Below are 26,135 nucleotides of genomic sequence, written 5' to 3'. Positions count from 1 at the left end.
AGTCCTTGGCAGTGACGCGCCCATCTAGCACAAGTATTGGGCCAAGGGAATGCCATGATATGGCAGCCCAAACCATCACTGATCCACCCCCATGCTTCACTCTGGACATGCAACAGTCTGGGTGGTACGCTTCTTTGGGGCTTCTCCACACCGTAACTCTCTCAGATGTGGGGAAAACAGTAAAAGTGGACTCATCAGAGAACAATACATGTTTCACATTGTCCACAGCCCAAGATTTGCGCTCCTTGCACCATTGAAACCGACATTTGGCATTGGCATGAGTGACCAAAGGTTTGGCTATAGCAGCCCGGCCGTGTATATTGACCCTGTGGAGCTCCCGACGGACAGTTCTGGTGGAAACAGGAGAATTGAGGTGCACATTTAATTCTGCCGTTATTTGGGCAGCCGTGGTTTTATGTTTTTTGGATACAATCTGGGCTAGCACCCGAACATCCCTTTCAGACAGCTTCCTCTTGCGTCCACAGTTAATCCTGTTGGATGTGGTTCGTCCTTCTTGGTGGTATGCTGACATTACCCTGGATACCGTGGCTCTTGATACATCACAAAGACTTGCTGTCTTGGTCACAGATGCGCCAGCAAGACGTGCACCAACAATTTGTCCTCTTTTGAACTCTGGTATGTCACCCATAATGTTGTGTGCATTTCAATATTTTGAGCAAAACTGTGCTCTTACCCTGCTAATTGAACCTTCACACTCTGCTCTTACTGGTGCAATGAGCAATCAATGAAGACTGGCTACCAGGCTGGTCCAATTTAGCCATGAAACCTCCCACACTAAAATGACAGGTGTTTCAGTTTCATTGTCCAACCCCTGTATGTCTAACATGCTTTGTGAAGCCCTTAATGACTATGCAGTGTTGTCTTCGTTACAGGGAGGCTCTTCTTGCGGAGATGGGTGTGGCAATCCGTGAAGATGGAGGCACTTTGGGCGTGTTCTCTCCTAAAAAGGTAGGGAAGTCTTGGAATGGAAGAAAAGGATGAAACAATTGGACATCAATAGTGTGATACCACTTATATCATATGGTATATCATAATTTCTGAAGGTGTGGATATTTGCATATCTTCCATCACTTCTGCTTTCCATCTTATCTTGTTCCCTAGAGCACCGTCCCTTTATTTTCAGCTCTTCTTTCACAATGCACTTTGTCATGCTGTCCACTCTTTTTCTTTTTTTCACCTACTCAGCTTAGCCATGATGGTCCATTAGATGAGCAATTTGATTGCTTTACTGCCAAGAAGGTTTGTTTAGTTGAATGAACAGACAAAGTGTCTTCCCAGCACTAGATTGGTTCCCAGGACTGGTAGTTTCTTAGTTGTAATGTAGTACCCAAACTGTGCTTGTTTCCATGGTTTAAAACTATAATTGTGTGCTTCTGGACAACTCGGTTTAGGTTAGAAGTTAGATAATTTAAAATGATTTTAAAGTGCGTCTCACTTCTACGTTGATGATTCAGATCTATTGTTCCCAAGGTCTCTTATTTAAACAGTTAGACTGACTAAACTTTCCCTTTTCTTTCTTTACTGCATCTACCCTGCAAGCACTGTGTAGCATCAATATAAACACCTACAGGGGTTGGACAAAGAAACTGAAACACCTGTCATTTTAGTGTGGGAGGTTTCATGGCTAAATTGGACCAGCCTGGTAGCCAGTCTTCATTGATTGCTCATTGCACCAGTAAGAGCAGAGTGTGAAGGTTCAATTAGCAGGGTAAGAGCACAGTTTTGCTCAAAATATTGAAATGCACACAACATTATGGGTGACATACCAGAGTTCAAAAGAGGACAAATTGTTGGTGCACGTCTTGCTGGCGCATCTGTGACCAAGACAGCAAGTCTTTGTGATGTATCAAGAGCCACAGTATCCAGGGTAATGTCAGCATACCACCAAGAAGGACGAACCACATCCAACAGGATTAACTGTGGACGCAAGAGGAAGCTGTCTGAAAGGGATGTTTGGGTGCTAACCCGGATTGGATCCAAAAAACATAACACCACGGCTGCCCAAATCACGGCAGAATTAAATGTGCACCTCAACTCTCCTGTTTCCACCAGAACTGTCCGTCGGGAGCTCCACAGGGTCAATATACACGGCCGGGCTGCTATAGCCAAACCTTTGGTCAATCATGCCAATGCCAAACGTCGGTTTCAATGGTGCAAGGAGCGCAAATCTTGGGCTGTGGACAATGTGAAACATGTATTGTTCCACCTTTACTGTTTCCCCCACATCCGGGAGAGTTACAGTGTGGAGAAGCCCCAAAGAAGCGTACCACCCAGACTGTTGCATGCCCAGAGTGAAGCATGGGGGTGGATCAGTGATGGTTTGGGCTGCCATATCATGGCATTCCCTTGGCACAATACTTGTGCTAGATGGGCGCGTCACTGCCAAGGACTACCGAACCATTCTTGAGGACCATGTGCATCCAATGGTTCAAACATTGTCATCCTGAAGGCGGTGCCGTGTATCAGGATGACAATGCACCAATACACACAGCAAGACTGGTGAAAGATTGGTTTGATGAACATGAAAGTTAAGTTGAACATCTCTCATGGCCTGCACAGTCACCAGATCTAAATATTATTGAGCCACTTTGGGGTGTTTTGGAGGAGCGAGTCAGGAAACGTTTTCCTCCACCAGTATCACGTAGTGACCTGGTCACTATCCTGCAAGACGAATGGCTTAAAATCCCTCTGACCACTGTGCAGGACTTGTATGTCATTCCCAAGACGAACTGACGCTGTATTGGCCGCAAAAGGAGGCCCTACACCATACTAATAAATTATTGTGGTCTAAAACCAGGTGTTTATATAGTATATAGGTGTTTATATAGCTTTGGATTTAGAAAATTTCCTTTTTAATTGACCTTTAGAGAGATGCTAGTCCAGCCTGGCTGCTGCTAGTAGTTTTCTACTTCTTTGCTCATATCCTCATATTCATTTTATTTCACTGATATTTCTCTGTCCTTTTACTGTCTTCCTTTCCACTGGTTAGCATTTCAGAGAGAAGCCTTGTGATCTCTATACAGACTTTAATGGGGTGTTTTCCCCAAAAAAGGTTGGTTTGGATTCATAGCCGGTAGGATAACCTGTAGTCCATTTGTGATGCATCAGATACTTTAGAAAAACCTCAACTGTTCATTTTGTCTTCAGAGGAGCAGCTCTGCTTGATATAGAATGACTGTCTAAAGCTGGTGAAAGGTTTTGTTGTGATATTTATGCCTTTCTTGTTCATCTGCAGACTCCACACTTGGTCAACCTGAACGAGGACCCTCTAATGTCTGAGTGTCTGCTCTACTACATCAAAGATGGCATTACAAGGTAACTAAAACCTGAATAATAAAACCTACACGTTCCAGAGAGTGTGGACAGCTTGTTTCATTTTTCTGGCTTTTATGTCTAGCAAGGGAAACTAGAAGAGTCAGGGTCTTGCAATCTGGCAGTGGTTGCATTTTTGTTCCAATCTTAGGTTACTGTCCTCTCTTTGTCCTATTTTGAAGTATTTGGTTACATTTTACCCCTGCCAAGGAGCTATTTTACATCAGCTACATTTTTAAATGGTTGACAATGAAATGGCAAAGCCAGTCTTTTGTAAATGGACTCTGTGATTGTTTCAGGGTGGGTCAGGCTGATGCTGAGAGGAGGCAAGACATTGTTTTAAGTGGAGCTCACATCAAGGAGGAACACTGCATCTTCAGAAGCGAAAGAAATGCCAACGGAGATGGTGGGCAATAACTTAATTATTTTTGTTATTATGGTGAACAAGGGAAGTATATGAAAGCTTTTAACTGTTTTTAGAGACAGAGAGATTGAAATACTAGAGCTCCATTAAATGTTTTTTTTTATTTGATATTTTTTCCCCCACAAATGTCTAAATCTGTTTTTGCCTAAATCCTATATTTGAAGATTTACCCACATTTTATATTGACAAAAAAACTGAAAAATAAAGATAATTCCATGAGAACAAAACATTTTTGTGGATTTCAAAGGCTCCTAAAATACATACAAAAGCTACATTAGGTGTTATGTCAGTGAATGAAAAAACTAGGCTATAATTGTCTATAATCAGTATATATAACCATTAATCTTTTATTTAAATTAAAATGATTATGACCTTTTAATTCTGACAGTTGTTGTTTCTGTATTTCTGAAGTTATTGTCATGTTGGTGCCATGTGAGGGATCTGAAACCTATGTCAATGGCAAACGTGTTGAGGAAGCAATCCAACTTCGTTCAGGTACATACTCATTTTGTTTGTTGATAAAATTTGAAATACATATATTTTTTTTAACCATCAAAAGAGGTGGGGATGAGAAAATTGATTCTATTATATCTATAACTATTTGAATATGTATAGGTAGGCTATTTGGCTCATTAGGTATTGGACCAGACACCACATAAGGTGGAAGATGTAAAGATTCTTACTGTTCTAGATGAGAGATGTCTGTTCTAATTCCATGTTTTGATGCTTTTCTCTGAAACACTTGTGCTCTACTTTTGTTCAGGTAACCGGATCATTATGGGAAAGAACCACGTGTTCCGGTTTAACCACCCAGAGCAGGCCCGAGCTGAACGGGAGAAAACGCCGTCCGCCGAGACCCCCGTGGAGCCTGTGGATTGGACTTTTGCTCAGCGAGAGCTCCTGGAGAAACAGGGCATCGACATGAAGCAGGAAATGGAGAAAAGGTATTGGAGCTGTCCTCTATTCATTGTTTGAATGGATTAGGTTTTTGTGTTGTTTTTATGTATTAGGTGTATCACAAAATACTTTCTGCACTTGTGAAGGCTCACCGAGATGGAAATCTTGTACAAAAAGGAGAAGGAAGAAGCAGACCAGCTTCTGGAGCAACAGCGACTGGTGAGTTTTGATAAAAAGGAAAAAAATCCAGACCCACTAGCATGCTTATAAAAGGAAATTGGTTTTAAGAGGAGAGAAGTTATGGATTTAGTTTTTATTTTAAACTCATTTTGTTACAGTTAGACGCAGCTTCTTGATTTGTTTACCTAGTTTGGGTTGTTTTGTGTTTGACTTTTGAGGAAAGTTTATTAAATTGGCACGTTTAAACCTCAATTAAACTAACTCAAGTTGAGCGCTGATATTTGTGAATTCAGTGTGTGAATCACATTTTTACTCTGGTGCATGTCTGTTTTCTTGCATGGAAGTTTGTCTGGTTTGAGACAGATGAGCTTTTTCTTGTCTTTTTCTGAGTTTAACTGAATTTTTCCATAGAAAGTCGATTTAGACTTAGATTGTTAAACTTTCCAATTCCCCGTTTCCCCCCTTTCTTATAATGCCAATAGTGGATCTGAATCTTGCAAAACAGCAACTTGAAGATAAATCGGATTGGATATAAAAACAAAAAACTCTTCTAAACGGATATGTAATTGTTAGTACTGAGCCCCTGATTCCCCTCTCTTTAAAAAAATGATGCTGCTTTTGCATGGTTCACGTTATTAGCATGTTTTCTTAACTCCTACTGGTTCTGGAATAAGTTGCAGTGTTTGCTGCTGAGCTGTTCAACTCTTTGAAGTGGCTGTTGATTTGCTTGGATTAGATTTCTCCTCTCGTTTTCTTGCTCTGGTTTTTTGTCCTGAGTTTCATCTCCTCAATGCAGTTGCTGACGTATACAATGCATTGTGACAACTAAAATATTCCTGCTGTAGTTTTTTTTTGGACAGATAGTGACAATGTGGTTTCTCATTGACTTCTTTGGCTACCTCTCTTTGTTGGCGCACAGCACTGAGGGCACAGCTTCACAATAGAGTTCTCGCTGCTCACAATTAAATCAGTGATACATAGACTTTTCTCATATTCCTGTGGGTTTATGTGCAAAACGTCAAGCATTAAAGTTTCACTTTACCAGGGACATGACATGCCCATTTCTGGCCACAGACATAGTCTCATACACAAAAACTGGCCATCAGTGCCGACTGGTTGTGATCTGTAATGTTTGTTGTCTACAAAAAAATGAGAAACTGCATTTTGTTTTTCCAACTAACAACTTTTTTGTAGTGTATTAACACTTGCCCTCACGTCTGTTCGTCCTCTCTACTGACTTTCTTATCAACTGCAAAAACACTGTCTTCTAACTAATACTAAAGCCACTCAAACCTTCTGGACTAAGGCTCCGAAGTCCACCTACATGCATGCCACTGTCGCATGTTTGGGATCCAGCTGTCAAATCGTAAAACCTTAAATTAAGAAGAGGAAGATCACAAAACTTTAGAAAAGTACTCCAACCAGCAACTATCATCTGTTATTTCCTTTCCTTTTTATAGACATGCTTTTGCTTTTATTACTAATATGCAACAAAGGGAACACACTTGTCATAAAATTATTCCCAATTTTGAGATGTTAGATTTTAAACACATAAATTCAGACCAGTGTGGCCGTTTAACTGGGAAAGATAAAGAAAAACTGAGAAGAATGTCAATGAAGCCACTGTTACATTTAAATTTCTTTTCTGTCTTAATTTTGAGTAAAGTTGCTGAGATGATTCTGCATGGTGCCATACATCTTTCACAGTTGCGATGTATGCAAACTAGGGATGTCCTGATCAGGATTTGTTATTTAAGAACAGGCATTTACCGTTACAAAGTCACAGTCCGATACTTCATTACAACCAAAGCTATGAATACACTTAAAAATGCAGTAAAATATTACTACATGCCAGTGGTATTATACTCCATTGTACTTACTCACTCACGTGTGTCATTCTGGCCCCGCAGTTTTTCTGACCTGCAATTTTTTTTTTGTGTAAACATAGTTTTCTATAAATTTAAATCTTATTCCTGCCAACGATGTTTTAGTGTAAAGCAGTTTGCTGAATTGCTCAGAGATTATCAACATGTTTACTCCCTGACTCACTGGTAATTTGGCTTGTAGCATATTTCAGTGCAGGCAGCTTTCAGAAAAAAGTTGTTCTCTTGCTTCATAATTTTGGCAATTTGCTTTGAACAACATAGCCTTTTATTGATGGGTGTTTCAGCTGCTTTCTGCAGAGCTCTCCCCTACACAAACTATATGCAGAAATCTGAGCACATCGTGCAGAGCTGGTCAGGGTTGAAAAACAGATAGTTAGGGAAAACCCTGACTTGTTAGATCAACAAAATTTGTTTTAAAATCCAGTTCTGTAAGTCATTTTATTTTCACAATCTGAAACGCAACCAGAGACAGTGTAAGTTAAGGTTAGTCAGAGAAAAGGATACAGAGCATTTAAAACCTGGTCAGATTGATTGGTTTATATCCAAATCTGATGCTGCTTTGATTAGGACATCCCTGTTGGTAAATACATAGAATATAATTAAATCCTACAAATCCAGGGAATTTTTCTTAATTGGACCATCACATTTATTTTGCTCAAGGTTTAGGTTCCCATGTTGCATATTCATACCTTTTTTAGTCATTCTTTTTTTTTTAAACCATTCTTTCATCTTCTCCTTGATTTCCCATTGTAATTTCTCCTTTTTTTGGGAACCATTTTGGTTTTTGTCCTTTGTTGTTTTCTCAAGGATGGAGACTCTGATAGTGGGGATGACTCAGATAAGAGGTCTTGTGAAGAGAGCTGGAGACTGATCACTTCCCTGAGGGAAAAGCTACCGCCCAGCAAGCTGCAAACCATAGTGAAAAAGTGTGGATTACCCAGCAGTGGGAAAAAGAGAGAGCCAGTTAAAATGTACCAGATCCCCCAGCGAAGGCGCATCACCAAGGACTCAAAGTGGGTGACCATCTCGGACCTGAAGATCCAGGCAGTGAAAGAAATCTGTTATGAGGTAGCGCTTAACGATTTCCGCCACACACGACAGGAGATTGAAGCTCTGGCTATTGTGAAGATGAAGGAGCTTTGTGCTAGCTACTGCAAGAAGGACCCCAATGAGCGGGACTCGTGGAGGGCCGTGGCTCGGGATGTTTGGGACACTGTGGGAGTTGGCGATGAGCGCATCGAGGAGGTCATCACAAACGGCTCTCGCCCTGGAGGGGTAGTGATGGATGAATTAAAAGTGCACATTGATAAACTCGAGGATATCCTGCACGAGGTGAAGAAGCAGAATAACATGAAGGATGAAGAGATCCGTGCTCTCAGGAACAAAATGGTGAAAATGGAAAAGGTTCTTCCTCTCATCACCCCGGAGGGCCAAGAAAAGCCTCCAAGTGCAGGAGCTCCAACTAGTGCGACTAGTACTCAGAGCCCTCAAGAAGGGAAACCTCCACTACAGGAAAAGCCAGAGGAAGAGGATGTGGATACACAAAAATGCCAAAGTACAGGAGATGACTCCCCCTTAAAGCGAGGTCACATGCGCTGGATGCGCCAAGAGCAGGTACGCCTCAAGAACCTTCAGCAGCAAGAGATCTCCAAGCAGCTCCGCCGGCATCCAGGACCACACCGCTTTATACCACCAGAAGACCGTAAGCTACGCTTTCCTTTTAAAAGTAACCCCAAGCACCGCAACTCATGGAGTCCAGGTACTCATATTATCATTACAGACGAGCAAGTTGTAGAGCTAAAGGTGCCTAAAGAAGCTGTACAGGAAGAGGAAGGAGAGAGCCTCGCTGAAGAAGCAGTACAGCCAAAGATGGCTGCCTCAGTTGTCCACACCACCCCACCCCTGCCAAGCACATCAGCTCAGCGCAGACGAGACTCAGAGCAAGGTTTAAACCAGGGTCATAGACACAACTATAGGAACAATCAACAGCTGCACGAACGAGGGCGCAGCAACTCTTTTAATCATCGCCAGCAGCCCTCAGGTTCCATGGAGTCTCTGCAGCCACCTGAAAACATCAGGAGGCACACGCAAGCCTTCTACCACCCGAACCCACCAGCACAACCCCCACCTCATTACCAGCACCCGCCGTGCCACTACAATGGCATGATGTACACAGACGGCGGCTTCAGCGGCTACGAGCAATACCACCACACTGACCACGCTAACCCTCCGTTCAACTTTCAGCCGCCTCCACGAATGCGCAGGCAAATGTCCGCTCCCAATCTAAAAGCCAGCAGAGAGACGGCAGTCTGACTAACAGAGGGACAAAGCTGGTTTCATACATTTTTACTGGGCAAACGTATTACAGATCACAACAGCAAAACTGACTGGGACTATTACACTTGATCCATGTGTTACTGGTTGATCCAAGTATTATTCAAAATGTAAACAAAAAGACTTTCTCATCATCACGAACATCTTATTCCTCATTTTTATCGGTTTTTGCTGCATTGTGTGTTGGTTTTCTTCAGTAGCACTGAGAGGATTTCAAGCCAACAGATAAGAGGGTCATTTTTATCAGCATCTATGACAATACATGAATCATGCTTTGATTTGCCAAAATTATGTTCATGTTTTGAGTTTACATTTTTACCATTTTCATAATGATTAATGACAAATGACATGCTCTTGCCCAAGTTGGGGAGCAGAAAGCAGTCTTTATTTATTTCATTTTTGTACCATTTGACTGACTGCCAGATTGAGAGAAATACACAAATTATAAATCACAACTCTCCTTAATTAGCAATCAAACAGCCATTTTTGTTTTGATTTTCATTTAAATATAAATAACTTGAAGCACTGGTGAAAGGTGTGCCTCTTTAAACTGAGACTGAAATCATGTTAAATGCATGTGATATTCAAAAAGTGCCTTTTTATGCACCAACTTTATTAACCATGCTGTGTAGTTGCAATTCAGTATTTTCATTTTCTTCCTTTTTACAAACTGTGCTGGCATGAGTTTTGCTTATTTTTTAAGAAACTTCACAATGCACCAAAAAAAAAATCTTTTTTAATATTAACACACTGATTTATTCAATTCTTTTGCAAGCAGCTGTGTGATTTGTATCTTTTCCTGTGCTTTATTTCACGTCACTGCCACCACTTTATGGTATTTTGCACTCCAAGTCATGGGTAAGCAGTGTAATTAACCAGGGAGCACACTGATGGTTAATCTGAACCTGTAACATGATTCTGAACATTGTTTTTACCCCCCTATCAGATATCTATTCTTCGTTTTTAAATCCTGCAGCTCACTAAGGGTTTAATGAACCACTATGCTGAAATGTGAGGACATAGTCCCAGTTGATATGTCAACTTTATAGTCCAAACCTTTCTGAAGGTTTTTTTTCCCAGTCATAAAAAACACTCTGTGAACTGTACTGCAAGTTTAGTTCGATCCAGCCTTAAAATTTTAGCTTTGTGGTTCATTGAGTAAGCACAAAGCTCCCTGTGTGTCAATGGATACCCACTGAGTGTTGTCATGGTTCCCAAAGTCTGGCCTCTAGAAAATGTTGGAGGAAGGACAAAGACTTGAAATGTTTGCATACTTGTTATTCAGGAGAAATGTCCATATCCAATGAGATTTTGAGGACAGCCTTGTTTTTCTTGGATCCAGATAAATAATCATTCAGATGTATCTGTTCAATCTTGCATTATTCTGTGCTTTAGCTTCGTCTGATAGCTTAGCAGAAATGTTTGCATGTTGGTTTATTTTTTTTTCTTGCTGCATGCATCTGTAGCCTACAAACATCCCATTAATGCTTATAACTTGAAATCAGATGTCCTTCAGAACATTTAATCAGAAACGTGAGGAATGTGTTATAAAGACTATCAGAATCTTTAGGTAATGATATCATTTAGATTTTTACTATAAGTTTTGACAGTATATTTTCTCTCTTACTGTCCCTTTATGACTATCTATGTCTGCATGTCATAACCTATAAGTCCTAAACCCTAATAGCTGCTCCTCATTTAGTAGCGATTTAAGACTCGCTCCTGTTCTCATGGTGACCAGTTAACCTGGAAGGTGTGCAACAAACATCAAATGAACTCTGTACAGTATTCAAAAGCAACATAACCTCCATACCAGTGTTGTTTATCTGGTTTTTGAATTGTCAGTATGTGCCTCATTGTGACTGTGTGTGTTGTTGCTTCTACAGTATGTTGGGTATTTTGTCTAAACTTATAAATGATGATGAGTATTATTTACAGGTATTTTGCAAAAAAGCACGTCATCGTGTTGCTGAAGGTTTATTTTTCAAATGATGACTGAAATAAAATTACCTGCTTTTATTTGCAGTCATGTTACTGAAGAGTTTTTTTTTTTGTTTGTTTGTTTGTTTGATTGTTTGTCTTAATCCAGAGTCAAATGTTGACATGTAGGAACAAGGGAAGTCCCATTGAGGAATCTATGTCCACAGTGATTTAATTATGGACATTTAATTATGGACATTTGCCAGTCCCCATAACACAAACTTTCATTGGTAGCCCATTACACGTGTTCCATGTAAATCATTCATCAATGGCGTTCTAGACACTGCAATGTCAGATTGTCTTGACAGCAACAATCAGAGTTTCTGAGGGATGATCTTCTGTTTCTAAAGATATATCTGACTACGGTTTTCACATTTTCCTTCTGCTGACAACGTATTTATTACTAGCAGTCTGCTGAGCTACTAGGCTAACTCTATCATGTTTCTCCTCTGTTTTGATATGACTTGTTGATATTTTGGCTCTTAACACATTTTAAAAGAGGGAAAGTTGATCAAGTGCAGAGAAAACTTACAGTTGTTCTCTTGCTTCATAAACTTCACGTTAGGGCTGCACAGTTAATCAAATTTACCAATTTTGGCACCAAACAATCACAAGAACAATGTAACTGTCAAAAAACGATTCTTGATACATTTTTCCTGGCATATTCAGATTTGCAGGTATGCTCCTGTTTTGTAATGTCTCTTCACGGATGTGCGCTTCCACATATTTGAGAGGCTGACCCACTGCCGTCAAATTGGCAATTTTGTCGATTTAATTAGCAACTTTCAAACCCCTCTATTGAATAGTGAAAGCACACACTGTTCTTCCTCTGCTCAACAATCAGAGGGTAGTGTCATGGCCCACTCCTCCATCCCACAGTTCTCCCAGGTGGCTGACTCCTCATGCAGCAGTCAATTCCCAGTTGGAGCCACACCTGCTCATCCAGGACTACTAATGAATTGCACAGGCGCAAAGATGCCCCTGAATTATTCCTTTACAGTCATGGCAGGAAGTAAATATAAAATTGTCTTTATCTGACAGAAATTACTGCACTAAGCTAAATCACTGCATTGGTATCGTCTATTCTTCGTCTATCCAGAACCTGTGTTCTGGATGTTTTACTGTAACTACCTTTAGGTTGCTAGTTGGTCTTAAAAATGAAACCAAAAAATATCATAGAAACTGTAATCAATGCAATCCTGTTTTTCAAGTGCGATAAATGCATTGTGTTTCCAAACTTGGTGAAAATTGTTTTAAGTAATCATGATTACAATATTAACCAAATTAATTGTGATTTATCATTATTTTTCTTAAGCAAGTAGTTCTATTTAGCACTTTGCTTTAAGTGACAAATGTCTAGTGTTTCAGCTGCTCCCTGTGCACTGCTTCCCTACACAGACAGATGTGTGTGGACGTGCTGGGACGGCCCGCAGAAGCAGGTCACATGACCTGACAGTGATGGTGCAGCAGCCGATGCACTTTGACTGGGAACACTGGTAATTGTAAAGGGAGAAAAACTGTTTAAACCAGATTATCGGAAAAACATATATAGTCAAGTTTATTTATATAGCGCTTTTCAGCAACAAGGCACTCAAAGCGCTGCACAAGGAAAAACATTACAATGATAGAGAAAATCAAACACAGAAAAACAAATCAAATTACATTAATAATCCTTGGGGGTTTACTGGTAAGAGCTGGTTCTAATCCAATCTTTCTAATAGAGGTAATTAGCTAATTAAGTCCTCTATGGTAAGGAATTTGTCCTGTGCTAGAAGAAAAATTATAATATTAATCCTTGAGGTTGCTGGTATGAGGCTGTTGTGGTCCCATCATTCAAATATTAACAGTCATGGGAACTCACTGAAGTCTAAGTTGAGAAGCTGGGTCACTGGTAGGTCCAAACTTTTTAAATACTAATAATGTTTGGCTTTCACTGGTATGAAATTGTTGTAATACAATCCTTCTAAGAAATCTAAAAATCTCTGGTCATTGGTATAAAAACAGCTGTAGTAAAATGTAAAACGGTGGAATCTTGAGGGTGTGAATATATAAGTCTGAGTGTGTTTGCAAGAATTAGACTGTCAACACTGACAGTCCACCTGAAAGTTTTATCAATAAGCTGCATAGTCCTATCAGCACACAGCTGGTAAGGGAGTGCTGGGGAAGAGCGTCGTATTTATATAACATCCAGGAGATATTTTGTCGATAGCCAGTTAGCAGACGTTGCCAAGGCCACATTGGGGATTTAGAAAAACAATAAATGTTGTGGAGGCAGTTGTGAATTTCCAACCACCTTAAGAGTTTTACTGGTATGTCTCAATTGCGAATCCAACTAGCCAAATTTCTGGTACTTTCCGCAGATCTCGAGTGTACAACTTCTCCAAGATTATATCCTTTAACGTCTGAGTCCAATTGCTGCTGGGACTCTGTTCAAGAATCGTGTCCAGCTTGCGATTCTGCTCTCTTAACATTTCAGTCTGAGTGTTGATCGCTCTACAGACTCCATCTAACATCGCAGGCAGCTTTGGAACGCTTTAAACAGGTTTTGCGAATCACTCTATAAGCCAGGTAACCACCAACTCCAAAAAGCAGAAATCCTGTTATCAAAAGTCCAAATATGTACACATCTTCTACGTCCGCAACTGACATCGTAGTCAGGCACACAATCTGCTGCCAAGAATCCATTGTAGATTCAGAGAAGAACGTCCTGTCTGGACAAGAGGGTTCTCCTTTACCCTGTCTTCCCGTCAAAAACATTTAATCAATTACATTGAGAGACCAGCTGACCAAATTTATAATTTACAAGTTTGGAGGATATGCAAAGCGAGAGAAAAGAGCTGCAAAAATATATGCGAAATTTCAGACAGAATAACAGATTTCAGAAGTACGGTTTAGTTTGGGTCACCAATGCAGATAATTCAAAAATCCAGTGTTTAGAACCCATACAGAGCTAATTATTTTAGAAGCTGCGGAAGATGAGGAAGAAAGTACTGATGAGTTTAATTGTTATCCATTGAAATGAAAAAAAGCTATTGTTCTTATGAGAGCACAATTATTTTATACTACATTGATTGTTTTGCACATGTGCACGTGTCTTTGAGTAAGGATTACAATTCGGTTTCTAAGCTTAAACAGCACATTTATGGGTATAACACTTATAAAAAAAATTTTAAATAAGCCCTAAGGAATTGCTGCCAATGGTATCTCACACCATATGTAGTTTCTTATGATTGTGATACGTCAGCTTTACACGAAAAGTCTTCCAGTCAAGCAGAGACTTTGGTTGATGGTTTGTTGGTCAATCTCAGCAGCAAGGAGGTCAGCCCCATATGAAAAGGCTGCATTGTTTTCCCAGAAGACTGTGAACAAACAGGATGAGGTCATCGGGACCACAGCTTGCCTGTGCCTCTCTGATGGTGATGATGATGACGGCACCCCTCATTGGATTACAGTTGACTCAGCTTCAACCAGCTCTTTTCTTCTTCCACTGCAGCCTTTTCATCATTTTAGAACGGGAGCTGTTAATCAGTGCATTGTAGCCACTTATTTTCTAATGAAGCAAAAACTCGCTTTGGATTAGAATTTTTAATCATTTGTTATGGGTTTTTGTTTTATTTTGACTTACGAATCGAATCTATTTGGAAGCATCTTTCGCTCTGATTTCCAAGTAACACGTTTTCCACACCTTTAATATTTTACGCTCAGTGTGCAGAAATATTCTGCTGTTGTTTGATGTGTTCAAACAAAATGGTTGTGACATACTTGTTTGCCCATTATTTTAGATTATGCATAAATGTAACCAAAACTTTTATTTGGATAAATGATCACAGCATTCAGCAACATTTTGTCCCAGAAATTAAACTCCTGGCTGTTTGAAGGCTGTCCTGGGATCAGTCCATGGATGATATTTAGGCTGAAATGTGTTTCTGATGGCTCTCTGAGCTCACATGTTCGTCCAGCTGATGGACAGCTGTCCGTGTTCTCATGTTTGTTGGTGTCCAGGTTTACGAGAGCAAACTGCAGGAGCTTCAGAAACAGGTGGAGACCCGCTCTCTGGTAGCAGAGACGCCCGATGAGGAAGAGCTGGAGGAGGAAGAAGAGGAGGAAGGTGTGTGTTACGAAGCTGTTTCCTCTGCAGTATAGTCCCTGAATGTAAACTGTACAAATGAACTGTGTGGTTTTGATTTTTCTTTTTCCCCACATTCTGTGTCCAGAGCCTAAATTACTGGGATGTGCGTATAAAACTTTCTATATTGTCACCATCTTTACTCTAAAACGTACAATTAGTCATTATCCACCATCAGTACTAATTGAAACCAGTTCCAGTATTACTAATCCAACATAACAGTTTACTAGCTGTTTAAATGACCTTACGTAAAGGTTTGAATGTTTTAGCCCATCAACTACAAATTGTCTTTAATCATCTAACAACTACAGTTCCTTCTAATTTGTATTTGTTAATGCCTCAAGTCCAGCTGAGGTTGGTAAGTTGATATTTTTAGAAATTGTGTGGAGCTGAATTGGAAAATATCCGTTTGGATTTGTTCTTTTGGAGATGACAGGAAGTGTTTTCAGTGCAGCCAGGTCTTGCATGAAATACTGGCTTCAATTAAAGGTGACACAATAGTCCACTTTATAAATTCTGCAGATTTTCTTTCACTAGTTTAACAGTCTTAGAACCTATGGAGGGGTTTAAGCAACCAAAACTGCCTGTGAGAACCTTTCAGACTTTTACAAAGGTTTAATTTGCCTTTTAATGTGCGCTGTGAGCATTATGTTAATACCACCTCTGTTTGGTGTCTCTCTATAGTGCCGTGGACTCAGCATGAGTTTGAGCTGGCTCAGTGGGCCTTCAGGAAGTGGAGATACCATCAGTTCACCTCCCTGCGCGACCAGCTGTGGGGGAACGCCGTGTACCTGAAAGAGGCCAACGCTGTCAGTGTGGAGCTGAAGAAGAAAGTGAGTGAATTACACTGCACTTAGGTTTGTTATATTTTGAAACGATTACGAAGTTACCTTTTTTGATTAGAGCTGCGCAATAAATCAAATCATTGAGATGTCACTGTGCATTGTTTTACAATAACAGAAAACTGCTTTGATGCAGTATTTGGTGATGCATTCCTGCTCTGCAGGCCAATAAAGATGGGTCAGTTGGGTGGACTTTAAGGCCAAGAGGCCAAAGCTCATGGAGTGTGGTGAGGAAGTCATAATGATGTAAAGGAAAATGTATGTTAATGCATCTGAAATTGTCCTCACAATATTCAGCATGTTTTCCTAATATTGTGCAGCCCTTGTTTTCATTGCATTTTTCAAACAGAGGTGAAACGGTTGCCATGAACCCATGTGCAGATCTTACCATCAGTCAGATAAAACTGGCTTATTGAAAAACTCACAAATTATAATATGAAATTAATGTATTAAAATGTCCTTTTTCCATTTTCAGAATAAGTCTTCCCCTGAGTCTTGGCATCAAGCTGCAGTATATTAAACCACTTGCTTTATTTGCATATTTTCTAAACGTTTCAAAAACTGTTTCTGAAATGGAAACATGAATAGCACATTTACACCATGGAGCCAAGGACTGCAGCTTTGGCATGTGGCTGGTTTGATAATTACAACAGGATCAGGCAAAACGGATAAACAGGTGTACAGCTGTTGCCTGGTCTCTTCCTTAAATGGACAGTTTTAGATTAAATGATATTTTTCTGCATGGAAATTTTGGATTAAATTGTATTGGACTGAATTAGGTTGATTCAAATTAACTTTGGACTGAATTAGGCTGTCTTTGACTGGAAAAGAATTGGACTGGTGTGTTCTATATAGTCCATCGCAGCCATTAAATGATCCTCTGAGCGATCATGTGTTTGCGTATGACTGTAGAAATGACACGTAGCACATTCTGCTGACTGGATCTCTAAGACCCACTTGATGTCTTGAGGCGATCGAGGGCATCACGAGAGAAAGCATTCGCTGATGTTTAGAAGTCATTCACAACAAAACGCTTGAGTCCAAAATGTAAACGGTGATTGCTCTGTGGGACTTTATGTGCGGCTTACCTTTAGATATTCAACTAAAATGTTGCATCTCCCTCAGTTTGTTTCTTTACATCAACCTCCTCTGGATGTGACACTTTAATGTCATGGTGACTGAATGAGGTGAAGAAAAGACATGTGCTACTTTTCAGTACAAACACCCTAAGCTGTGCTCCACTCAGTCTTTTAAATCATCCAGAATGCAACATTGATCCACTGTCAAGTAGACAAATTGAAGTGGGAACAAATCAAAAGCTGGTTTGCTGCAGTTTGCCTTCCATCAGGAAACCATGTGATTTATACTCCACATAAACTACAAGATGTTGCTTCATTTATGTTACAGAAGAGTCGCTTTCAACAGGATTTTTTTCTCAAAGGGGTTTTTATTTGGATTTTCATTCTGTTAATGTTTAATAATCCAATGTTTGTAATTGTTTTAGGCTGAAAAAACTTTAGGAATTGTGATGCAAAGTGCTTATGGGATCTTTTGACTCAATGTTTTGGGAAAATCTTTTCAAAATGTTCTGTTTGCTCAGGTCCAGTTCCAGTTTGTCCTGCTGACAGACACACTTTACTCTCCGCTGCCCCCTGAACTCCAACCCCCAGAGCCGGAGAAGGAACGCGACCCGAGGCCTTTTCCACGTACTGTGGTCGCTGTTGAGGTTCAGGACCTGAAGAATGGAGCTACACACTACTGGTCCCTGGAAAAACTCAAGTAATAACCTTAATATATGTGTACAGTGTAGCAATGAGTGAAGCTAAACTGTTCTGTGCCCTCCACAATTATTGGCACCCTCTGGTAAAGATGTGTTGTACAAAGAGTAAACTGTTGTTATGCAGACATCCATACTTTCCCTCTGAAATGTTTTTCCTCCTTTACCATCCTCCTCTCTGTGCATGGTGGCGGGATACACTTTGATAATCATCCATCCTACAGTTGTTTTTAACTTTTTGATGATTAATCTGTCTGTAGAATATGGGCAAGAAGCAATTTTCGTGTAGGTTTTTCCTGACTTGCAGAGATCAACACAGATCTGCCCAACTTAAATGGGGTGCTCTCCTCTCTTTCCGTTTTTGAGGTGTGCCTAAGACAAAAAAGTTCTGTGCCACCTCGGAGTTGAGCCAACCCAGATTAATATTTTGGCCCATTAGAGCTTCCATACGAGGCATAAACCACCACAGTTGATTTCTCTTTTCCTCTACCCCCTTTGATAATGGGGGAAGCGCTCCCATTGAATAAATGTACATAATAAATGTAAAGGTTGGAATTTGTTTCATCCTGAGATCATGACTCTTGACACTTTTTACACATCTTTACCAGGAGTTTCTAAAGGAGCTGGTAAAATATCTTAATTTTGAAGGTGTACAAAAAGAGCCTTTCAGCGTTCAGGGATTTATCTCTGCAAAGAAAATAGTCCAATTCAAAACATCTGTACATCCACAGCTTCTCTCCCCCTCCAGTTAGGACATAAGCGATATATTCTCATCCTACTTCCATTAACCCTGAGTGCGTTTGGTCACTTACAGGCAGAGGCTGGAGCAGATGAGAGAGATGTACGACCGCGCTGGAGAAATGGCCTCCACTCACCAGGATGGTGATGGAGAGGGAACTCTGACTGGAAACGATCCGTTCTACGACCGTTTCCACTGGTTTAAGCTCGTGGGGAGGTGTGTAGCCAAATATGTACACTACTGCACGTGTCACAAGAACAGTTTAGGTTCTGGATGTTGCCTGTTGTTTTTTGTTTTCATTATGTAGCAAATTAATCAAGCAGTACTAGCCCCCATCTCATCTTAGTTTGAAATGTCTGTGTGAAAACAGTGATACAGTAAAATTCTGGTAGTTTCACTAAAGGTTACAAGCTGCCGGTATCGCCTACAGGCCCATGCCTAAACTGCACGGAAGCATTTAGGATTTATTCTTGTATTTTTCATTGTCATCACTTGTCATTGGAAATTCATGCATCGGTCACGTTCTCCACGTCATGGTTTGTCATTTATACCAGCTGATATTTTGTTCATCATTTAATTTTGTCAGTCTATTTTATTTGTTTTTGTGGTTTAATTCGCTTCATTTGACCAAATGTCTCATTTATTATAATGTATATTCATTTTATTTGACATCACATTTTGAGTTATTGTGACCATGTATTATGTTCCCTTTATTTCTGCCCTGCATCACATGGTTTTTCATTGGTTGTCATTCTCTTGATGTAATTTATGTTAACATAAGATGGGAATGTTCTGCATTTTGTATTTTATCCTCTTTCAGGCTGCATACTTGAGGAGATTTATATGCTAATCCATTAATGTGGCGTTTCATTTTGGCTTAAAATAACTTTTCTAGTGTTTGCTGTGACACCTGCGATTAGTTTAATACCGGCTCTTTATGAAATGAATCCTAAACTGGAAAGCTCTTTCAGAAGGTTTTGCTTTAAATGAATGCAAAGAAAAGTGAATACTTCTTATTTTTTATTAATTTGCCCTAAAACCAGGGTTCCCACACAGTTTGGACAGGTATGGGATTTAATCTCAGTATTTTCCAATTCTGGATAAACATGGAAATACAAAAAAAAAAAAAAAAGAATATGGATAAATATTTGTAAACTTTACTTTTTTCCCATCCCATTGTCTAAACATGCCCACCCTTCCCTCCTTCCTTCCCTCCTCCCTCCCTTCCTTCCTTCCTTTCTTCCTTCCTTCCTTTCTTCCTTCCTTCCTTCTGTCCTTCCTTTGTGTCCTTTTTTTCCTTGCATTTGCTGACTTGCAGATTCCTTATTTGAATCCACTTTAGAAATATTTTTCACAAAGTCATTGTAAACATTACGATTTTATATATTGCAAATAACTGAGAACTCTGGAAAGTTAAGTCTGGAAACGTCTGTAATTTATCTGTGAGACATGCATAGAAAAGCTACAAAAACAATAAGAATGCCTCAAAATGAAATATGCACACTGATGCCTCACAAAGCTTCTGTGTCATTTTTTTAACTCTTCTGTGACTACGCTGTTACCTTTCCTCGGTTCCTGCCGCTGTTCCCAAACCTTTGCCCCCTCCAGCAGCTCTCCCATCTTTAACGGCTGCGTCAACGAGCACCTGGCCGACCGAACACCCTCGCCCACCTTCTCCACCTCTGACTCAGAGATTACCGAGCTGGCTGATGAGCGCCAGAGCGAGATGTCCGATTTCATGGACGACGAGGCGTTTGTGGATGACACAAGCTCAGACGCCGGCACCGAGGAGGGCTCAGACATCTTCAGCGACGGCCAGGACCCCTTCTACGACCGCTCCCCCTGGTTCATCCTGGTGGGAAGGTCGGTGATCTGACCATTTCCTCGTCCTCTGTACATGGAGGCTGGGACAGGAGGGCTGCTGTTGGCTTGGTTTGCTTTAGTCATACGCTCAATATACAAACAGTTTACTGTGGAGATGCTAAAGTATCAGGTTAAGGGGATAATTAAGAATCATTTAATGTATTTAATGAATAAATCAGAGGCTCATATGTAAGTATAGTTTTTCCTCTAAGACTCAGCGCAGCTAGAAGTAGATGAAACATTTCTTTTTATTTAACATGATCAGTCATCCTTCTGTGCTCTGAAGTCGGCTGTTTAAAATCAACTTTCAGTTTGGACTTGGTTCCTAAAAAAACAAGTTGAAAAGCCAGCACCATCTCCTGCCAGCCTCCTCCTGTGAGATGTCTCATCCTCCACCGCCACACTCTGCTGGCTGCATTAACTCCCATCTGTCTGTTAGAACTGCCTGTTTGTTGGGACCAAGCAGACCAAGTACTTGTCCTTTTTGTTTGCTTTTTCATTGTTTAAACTTTGGTTGGTTTTATTTTGTTTTGTTTCATTTCTTGTTTTTAGTTTGACATCCTTTGTTTTCTAAAATGTATAAAAATGGAACATCTGTTTATCATCCAATTTCTTCAGAGGGCACAGTTAACACTAATTGAAAGCAAAATAAAAACGTAAGACAACACCCTTAAAGTCCTCTAAAAAAAACAAAAAAGTTACTATATTAATATCAATATTAACCCTTTAAATTAAATGTTTGTACCAAACTTGGCATAAAATGTTGTTTTGTCAATATGTTTTACATATTGGCTGCTTTAGCTTGCTTCCACAGATCTATTCATGGAAATTAGAGCAGTTTGGAAATGTTTGAGTGTGGAAAATTAATTTTTAACTGACTGGTCATGCATTTGGTCATATAACTCTAAAAAACCTGTCAATTTACAGGTTTTAAGAAATTGAAATGAGTTTAATAGTATTCCTTAATTCATATAACTGTGTCGGTGCTGTTAACATTTCCAGGGACATTTGCCCAGTTTGTTTCCACATGTGATTTTTTTTCTCGCCTTCCATTTCGTATCTGGGTACTTAAACCATTGATTTTCAGGTTGTTTTTTTTTTCTGTAGTTCAGTATTTTTATGAATTATGGAGATAAACAGTCATAAAAACGCTGAAATCTCATCTAATTGCATTTAATTGTATATTATTTTCGGAAGACTTTGTATTACACCCTGCTTCCATCTATTTTGGTTCTGATCCCCATTTGGGACAATTCACTTTAAGCCCAGGGGGCCCCCTGATCAAATCAGAATAGCTGGTAGTTATGATTAATAAGTCTCACAATCACATAAACCTTACTGTAGACTGGGTAGATTACAGAAAACCATTTGAGTTATCAGTTGTGAAGGCGGGTACAAAATATCTCCGAGACGTAAAAAATTGATGCATGGTCAGTACAAAACATCCTGTAGAAGATGGATCGATGTGACACTTAATGACGTTGGCTACAGATTAACCGGCAATGGAAAAAATGGAGAGAGAGAAAATAACAGCAGCTCCTGTAAACACAGTATCTTAGCAATAAGCAGTGTTTGTGTCTCGGAATAAGACAACGTGTGGGTGCTGGTCGGTTCCTGCAGATGCTGCAGCGCCCTTGACTTAAGTGATTTTACAGATTGATGTTTCCTTTCCGGGTTTGGCCTTGAGCTTTCCAGCTAAGAGATGGAGGGAAGCTCTGTGGTTTTTGAAGAAAGAGTGGCCAGCTAGGGTTGCTGCAATTACAAATCAAATCTCACAAAACCAAATGTCAATGACTGTGTGCCTGAGACACAAACACAACTGGTCTTTTGCAATCTTTATTGCTGCCCTATTACGCTGTATGAAAAACGACAGTTTTACTATTAAATGTAATAAATTCAAATTTTTAAGTAGTTGCTTCTTATCACAGTGCCTTAATATTTTGTCTTTTTTTTTTTTGCCCTTAACCTTTACATTGTAACTAATATTTTACTGTATGTATTTGTCTCTAACTTGCGCTAAACATGTTAAATGTTTAAACCTCTGAATTATCGTAATTTACGGCCCTCACCGCTGCAGTAGTTGTTCATATCCCTCTCCTTTCCTTTTGCTCTCAGAGCGTTTGTGTACCTGAGCAACCTGCTGTACCCCGTGCCGCTCGTTCATCGGGTTGCAGTAGTTACAGAAAAGGGCGAGGTGCGAGGCTTCCTGTGCGTGGGGGTCCAGGCTATAGCTGGTGAGCAATTAATGAGATCTGTAATGTTCAGGATTAATCCAGCAATTAAAAAGTTTTCACCTGCTTTAGTATGAATGTATACTTCAACATTCGTAGCATAAAAATGTTTAGTTCTGCCTTCTGCTTTGAAAGCCTGATTGCGACATGTGGGAAAGTCCTCAGGGATTTGATCTGCTAGCAACACAGAGATTCCCTCAGATCCTCTATGCATTCCTTTTGGTCTGCTTTGACAGTTTAGTTGCGTGACAGGTTGGGATAAAAGGAGGGTTTGTTTCTTTTCTAGCTGACGAGGAGGCTCCAGATTACGGGTCAGGAGTAAGACAGTCGGGAACTGCCAAGGTTTCCTTTGATGATGAATACTTCAAAAAGGTGAGCCTGGAGTCAGATAAAAGCAGTTTGAAGCTCAGACACTCAGTTTTTTCTGTTTTTCTATCCAAATGATCAACTTGGTATAGAAAATGTATTCCTCTAGACCAGCGATATATGCTAATGTCTCCTACTTTTATCCATCCAATCAGAATGACTTTCCCTCTACGGTTATGACCCGCTCTGGCTTGTCTCTGGAGGAGCTGCGTATTGTGGAGGGTCAGGGTCAGAGCTCAGAGGTCATCACACCCTGCGAGGAGCTCAACAGAATCAACGATATGGGTACGGCTGCCAGACCTTCAGCTCTCCGCTTGTAAATTTCAGCCTTGCTTCCTTCACCGGAGAACAAACTTGGTAGATGTCCCTGTTAGATACAAAGTTAGGCTTTTAAATACTTTGTCATGTAAATGAGACAAACACAGTTTTTTTTATTACTTTGTGAGATCATTTTTACTAAAGCTAAAAAATGAGTGAACAGCAGGAACTCGTCTGCGAATCAGGAGCTTTGAAATGTGAATAAACATAAGAATTCACATGGCAACCGCTGCAGTTTTTAGTCACTTAATAATACAACGCTGCACCTGCTGACCCACCCCTGTGGTCTTCCTCAGACCTGAAGCTGGGTAACATCCCAGACACCAAGCTGAGTCACAGTGAGGGGCTGGCAGGCCAGCTGGAGGTAGGGAGCATCTTCACCTTCCGTGTCACAGTCCTCCAGGCCAGCGGCATCCCACCTGAGTATGCTGACATCTTTTGCCAGTTCAAGTGAGTCAACACTCTTCAAAATTATGTCTAAGCTGCATAGTTTAGCTCACCTGAAACATCTTTTTAAACAACTCTATAAGATGCACTACTTGGATATTAATTGTAATATTCTCTATTATATTAAATGAATTGACTGATCACTCTGACACGTGTTTACATTTTTTTCAGTTTCCTTCATCGCCACGATGAGGCTTTCTCCACCGAGCCGCTGAAGAACACCGGCAAAGGAGCTCCTCTGGGCTTTTACCATGTTCAGAATGTGAGTATAGACACCTACAGGCGTTGGACAATGAAACTGAAACACCTGTCATTTTAGTGTGGGAGGTTTCATGGCTAAATTGGACCAGCCTGGTAGCCAGTCTTCATTGATTGCACATTGCACCAGTAAGAGCAGAGTGTGAAGGTTCAATTAGCAGGGTAAGAGCACAGTTTTGCTCAAAATATTGAAATGCACACAACATTATGGGTGACATACCAGAGTTCAAAAGAGTACAAATTGTTGGTGCACGTCTTGCTGGCGCATCTGTGACCAAGACAGCAAGTCTTTGTGATCTATCAAGAGCCACGGTATCCAGGGTAATGTCAGCATACCACCAAGAAGGACGAACCACATCCAACAGGATTAACTGTGGACGCAAGAGGAAGTTGTCTGAAAGGGATGTTTGGGTGCTAACCCGGATTGTATCCAAAAACATAAAACCACGGCTGCCCAAATCACGGCAGAATTAAATGTGCACCTCATCTCTCCTGTTTCCACCAGAACTGTCCGTCGGGAGCTCCACAGGGTCAATATACACGACCGGGCTGCTATAGCCAAACCTTTGGTCACTCATGCCAATGCCAAACGTCGGTTTCAATGGTGCAAGGAGCGCAAATCTTGGGCTGTGGACAATGTGAAACATGTATAGTTCTCTGATGAGTCCACCTTTACTGTTTTCCCCACATCCGGGAGAGTTATGGTGTGGAGAAGCCCCAAAGAAGCGTACCACCCAGACTGTTGCATGTCCAGAGTGAAGCATGGGGGTGGATCAGTGATGGTTTGGGCTGCCATATCATGGCATTCCCTTGGTCCAATACTTGTGCTAGATAGGCGCGTCACTGCCAAGGACTACTGAACCATTCTTGAGGACCATGTGCATCCAATGGTTCAAACATTGTATCCTGAAGGCGGTGCCGTGTATCAGGATGACAATGCACCAATACACACAGCAAGACTGGTGAAAGATTGGTTTGATGAACATGAAAGTGAAGTTGAACATCTCCCATGGCCTGCACAGTCACCAGATCTAAATATTATTGAGCCACTTTGGGGTGTTTTGGAGGAGTGAGTCAGGAAACGTTTTCCTCCACCAGTATCATGTAGTGACCTGGCCACTATCCTGCAAGAAGAATGGCTTAAAATCCCTCTGACCACTGTGCAGGACTTGTATATGTCATTCCCAAGACGAATTGACGCTGTATTGGCCACAAAAGGAGGCCCTACACCATACTAATAAATTATTGTGGTCTAAAACCAGGTGTTTCAGTTTCATTGTCCAACCCCTGTATCTGCACATATGTTTTTATGTAAACTGTGCTCTGTGACCAGAAATTTTAATTTGTCTTTTCACTGTTTTTGCAGATTTCAGTGGAAGTCACGGAGTCTTTTATTGAGTACATTAAGAGCAAGCCTGTGGTGTTTGAGGTGTTTGGCCACTATCAGCAGCACCCACTGCATATTTACGGCCAGGACCTGATCAGGTTGGTAGCATTTAATATATGGAGAATACAGTGCATTCATACATTTACCTTTTTCTCATTATTCTCACATTAGAACCGCAAACTTCTATTTTATTTACAGTTTAGGCGCTAAAATAACACAAAGTGGTGAATAATTGTGCAATGAAAGGAGAGGAGACATGGTTTTCTTTTACATAGACTTGAATTCAGACCGCCTTTTTCATCTAATATCCCTAAATAAAATCCATTTGAACCTATTGCCTTCAGAAGCAGACAGAGACACACCTCAAGACTAGCAGTAAAAGGTGGTTTTACACTATTTACTCAGGGAACTATTTTCTGTTGGTCTATTACTTGAAATTCAGATAAACTATATTTAACTTTGTGATTCCAAAGTGACGAAAATGTGAAGAAGTTCAAGGTTTGTGAATAGTTATGCAAATGTTTTATATAAAAGTTTTGCATTTGAAGTACTTGAGATAAAAGGATTTTTTCAATAAAATACTTATTTCCTTTCCAGTCCTCCAACACCATTGAGGAAATACTATCCTATTCCCATGCCTCTGTCTAAACCAGGTAACAAGTCATTACACAACACATTTATGAAGTAAAATGTTCTGTCACCATCATTTCCTCCATAACTTTGAGTTTGTTATATAACCATACCTCA

At 40.4% G+C, this 26,135-nt stretch overlaps 1 protein-coding gene across 15 annotated transcripts in view; it reads left to right on the top strand.

The window, feature by feature from the left end:
• Positions 1–26,135, top strand: part of kif1b (kinesin family member 1B) — a 66,325-nt gene that overhangs the window by 29,449 nt on the left and 10,741 nt on the right. For 5 of the 15 annotated variants that reach the window (XM_047364574.1, XM_047364552.1, XM_047364608.1 and 2 more), the window contains 19 exons: positions 894–969; positions 3,257–3,336; positions 3,633–3,739; positions 4,169–4,252; positions 4,521–4,701; positions 4,801–4,873; positions 15,037–15,142; positions 15,249–15,266; positions 15,845–15,993; positions 17,603–17,781; positions 18,594–18,734; positions 20,127–20,381; positions 22,497–22,615; positions 22,899–22,984; positions 23,134–23,263; positions 23,593–23,746; positions 23,915–24,005; positions 25,368–25,486; positions 25,986–26,041. In XM_047364574.1, the coding sequence (XP_047220530.1) occupies positions 894–969; positions 3,257–3,336; positions 3,633–3,739; positions 4,169–4,252; positions 4,521–4,701; positions 4,801–4,873; positions 15,037–15,142; positions 15,249–15,266; positions 15,845–15,993; positions 17,603–17,781; positions 18,594–18,734; positions 20,127–20,381; positions 22,497–22,615; positions 22,899–22,984; positions 23,134–23,263; positions 23,593–23,746; positions 23,915–24,005; positions 25,368–25,486; positions 25,986–26,041 (2,204 nt within the window). Of the gene's footprint in view, positions 1–893; positions 970–3,256; positions 3,337–3,632; positions 3,740–4,168; positions 4,253–4,520; positions 4,702–4,800; positions 4,874–7,527; positions 11,089–15,036; positions 15,143–15,248; positions 15,267–15,844; positions 15,994–17,602; positions 17,782–18,593; positions 18,735–20,126; positions 20,382–22,496; positions 22,616–22,898; positions 22,985–23,133; positions 23,264–23,592; positions 23,747–23,914; positions 24,006–25,367; positions 25,487–25,985; positions 26,042–26,135 lie in introns of those variants that run through there. The other 10 variants (XM_047364593.1, XM_047364580.1, XM_047364616.1 and 7 more) reach the window with 6 other exon arrangements.

This window comes from Girardinichthys multiradiatus, chromosome 1 (genome assembly GCF_021462225.1).
Source record: "Girardinichthys multiradiatus isolate DD_20200921_A chromosome 1, DD_fGirMul_XY1, whole genome shotgun sequence".
Taxonomy (NCBI): Eukaryota; Metazoa; Chordata; class Actinopteri; order Cyprinodontiformes; family Goodeidae; genus Girardinichthys; species Girardinichthys multiradiatus.
This window is presented reverse-complemented; position numbering and strand designations above follow the sequence as displayed.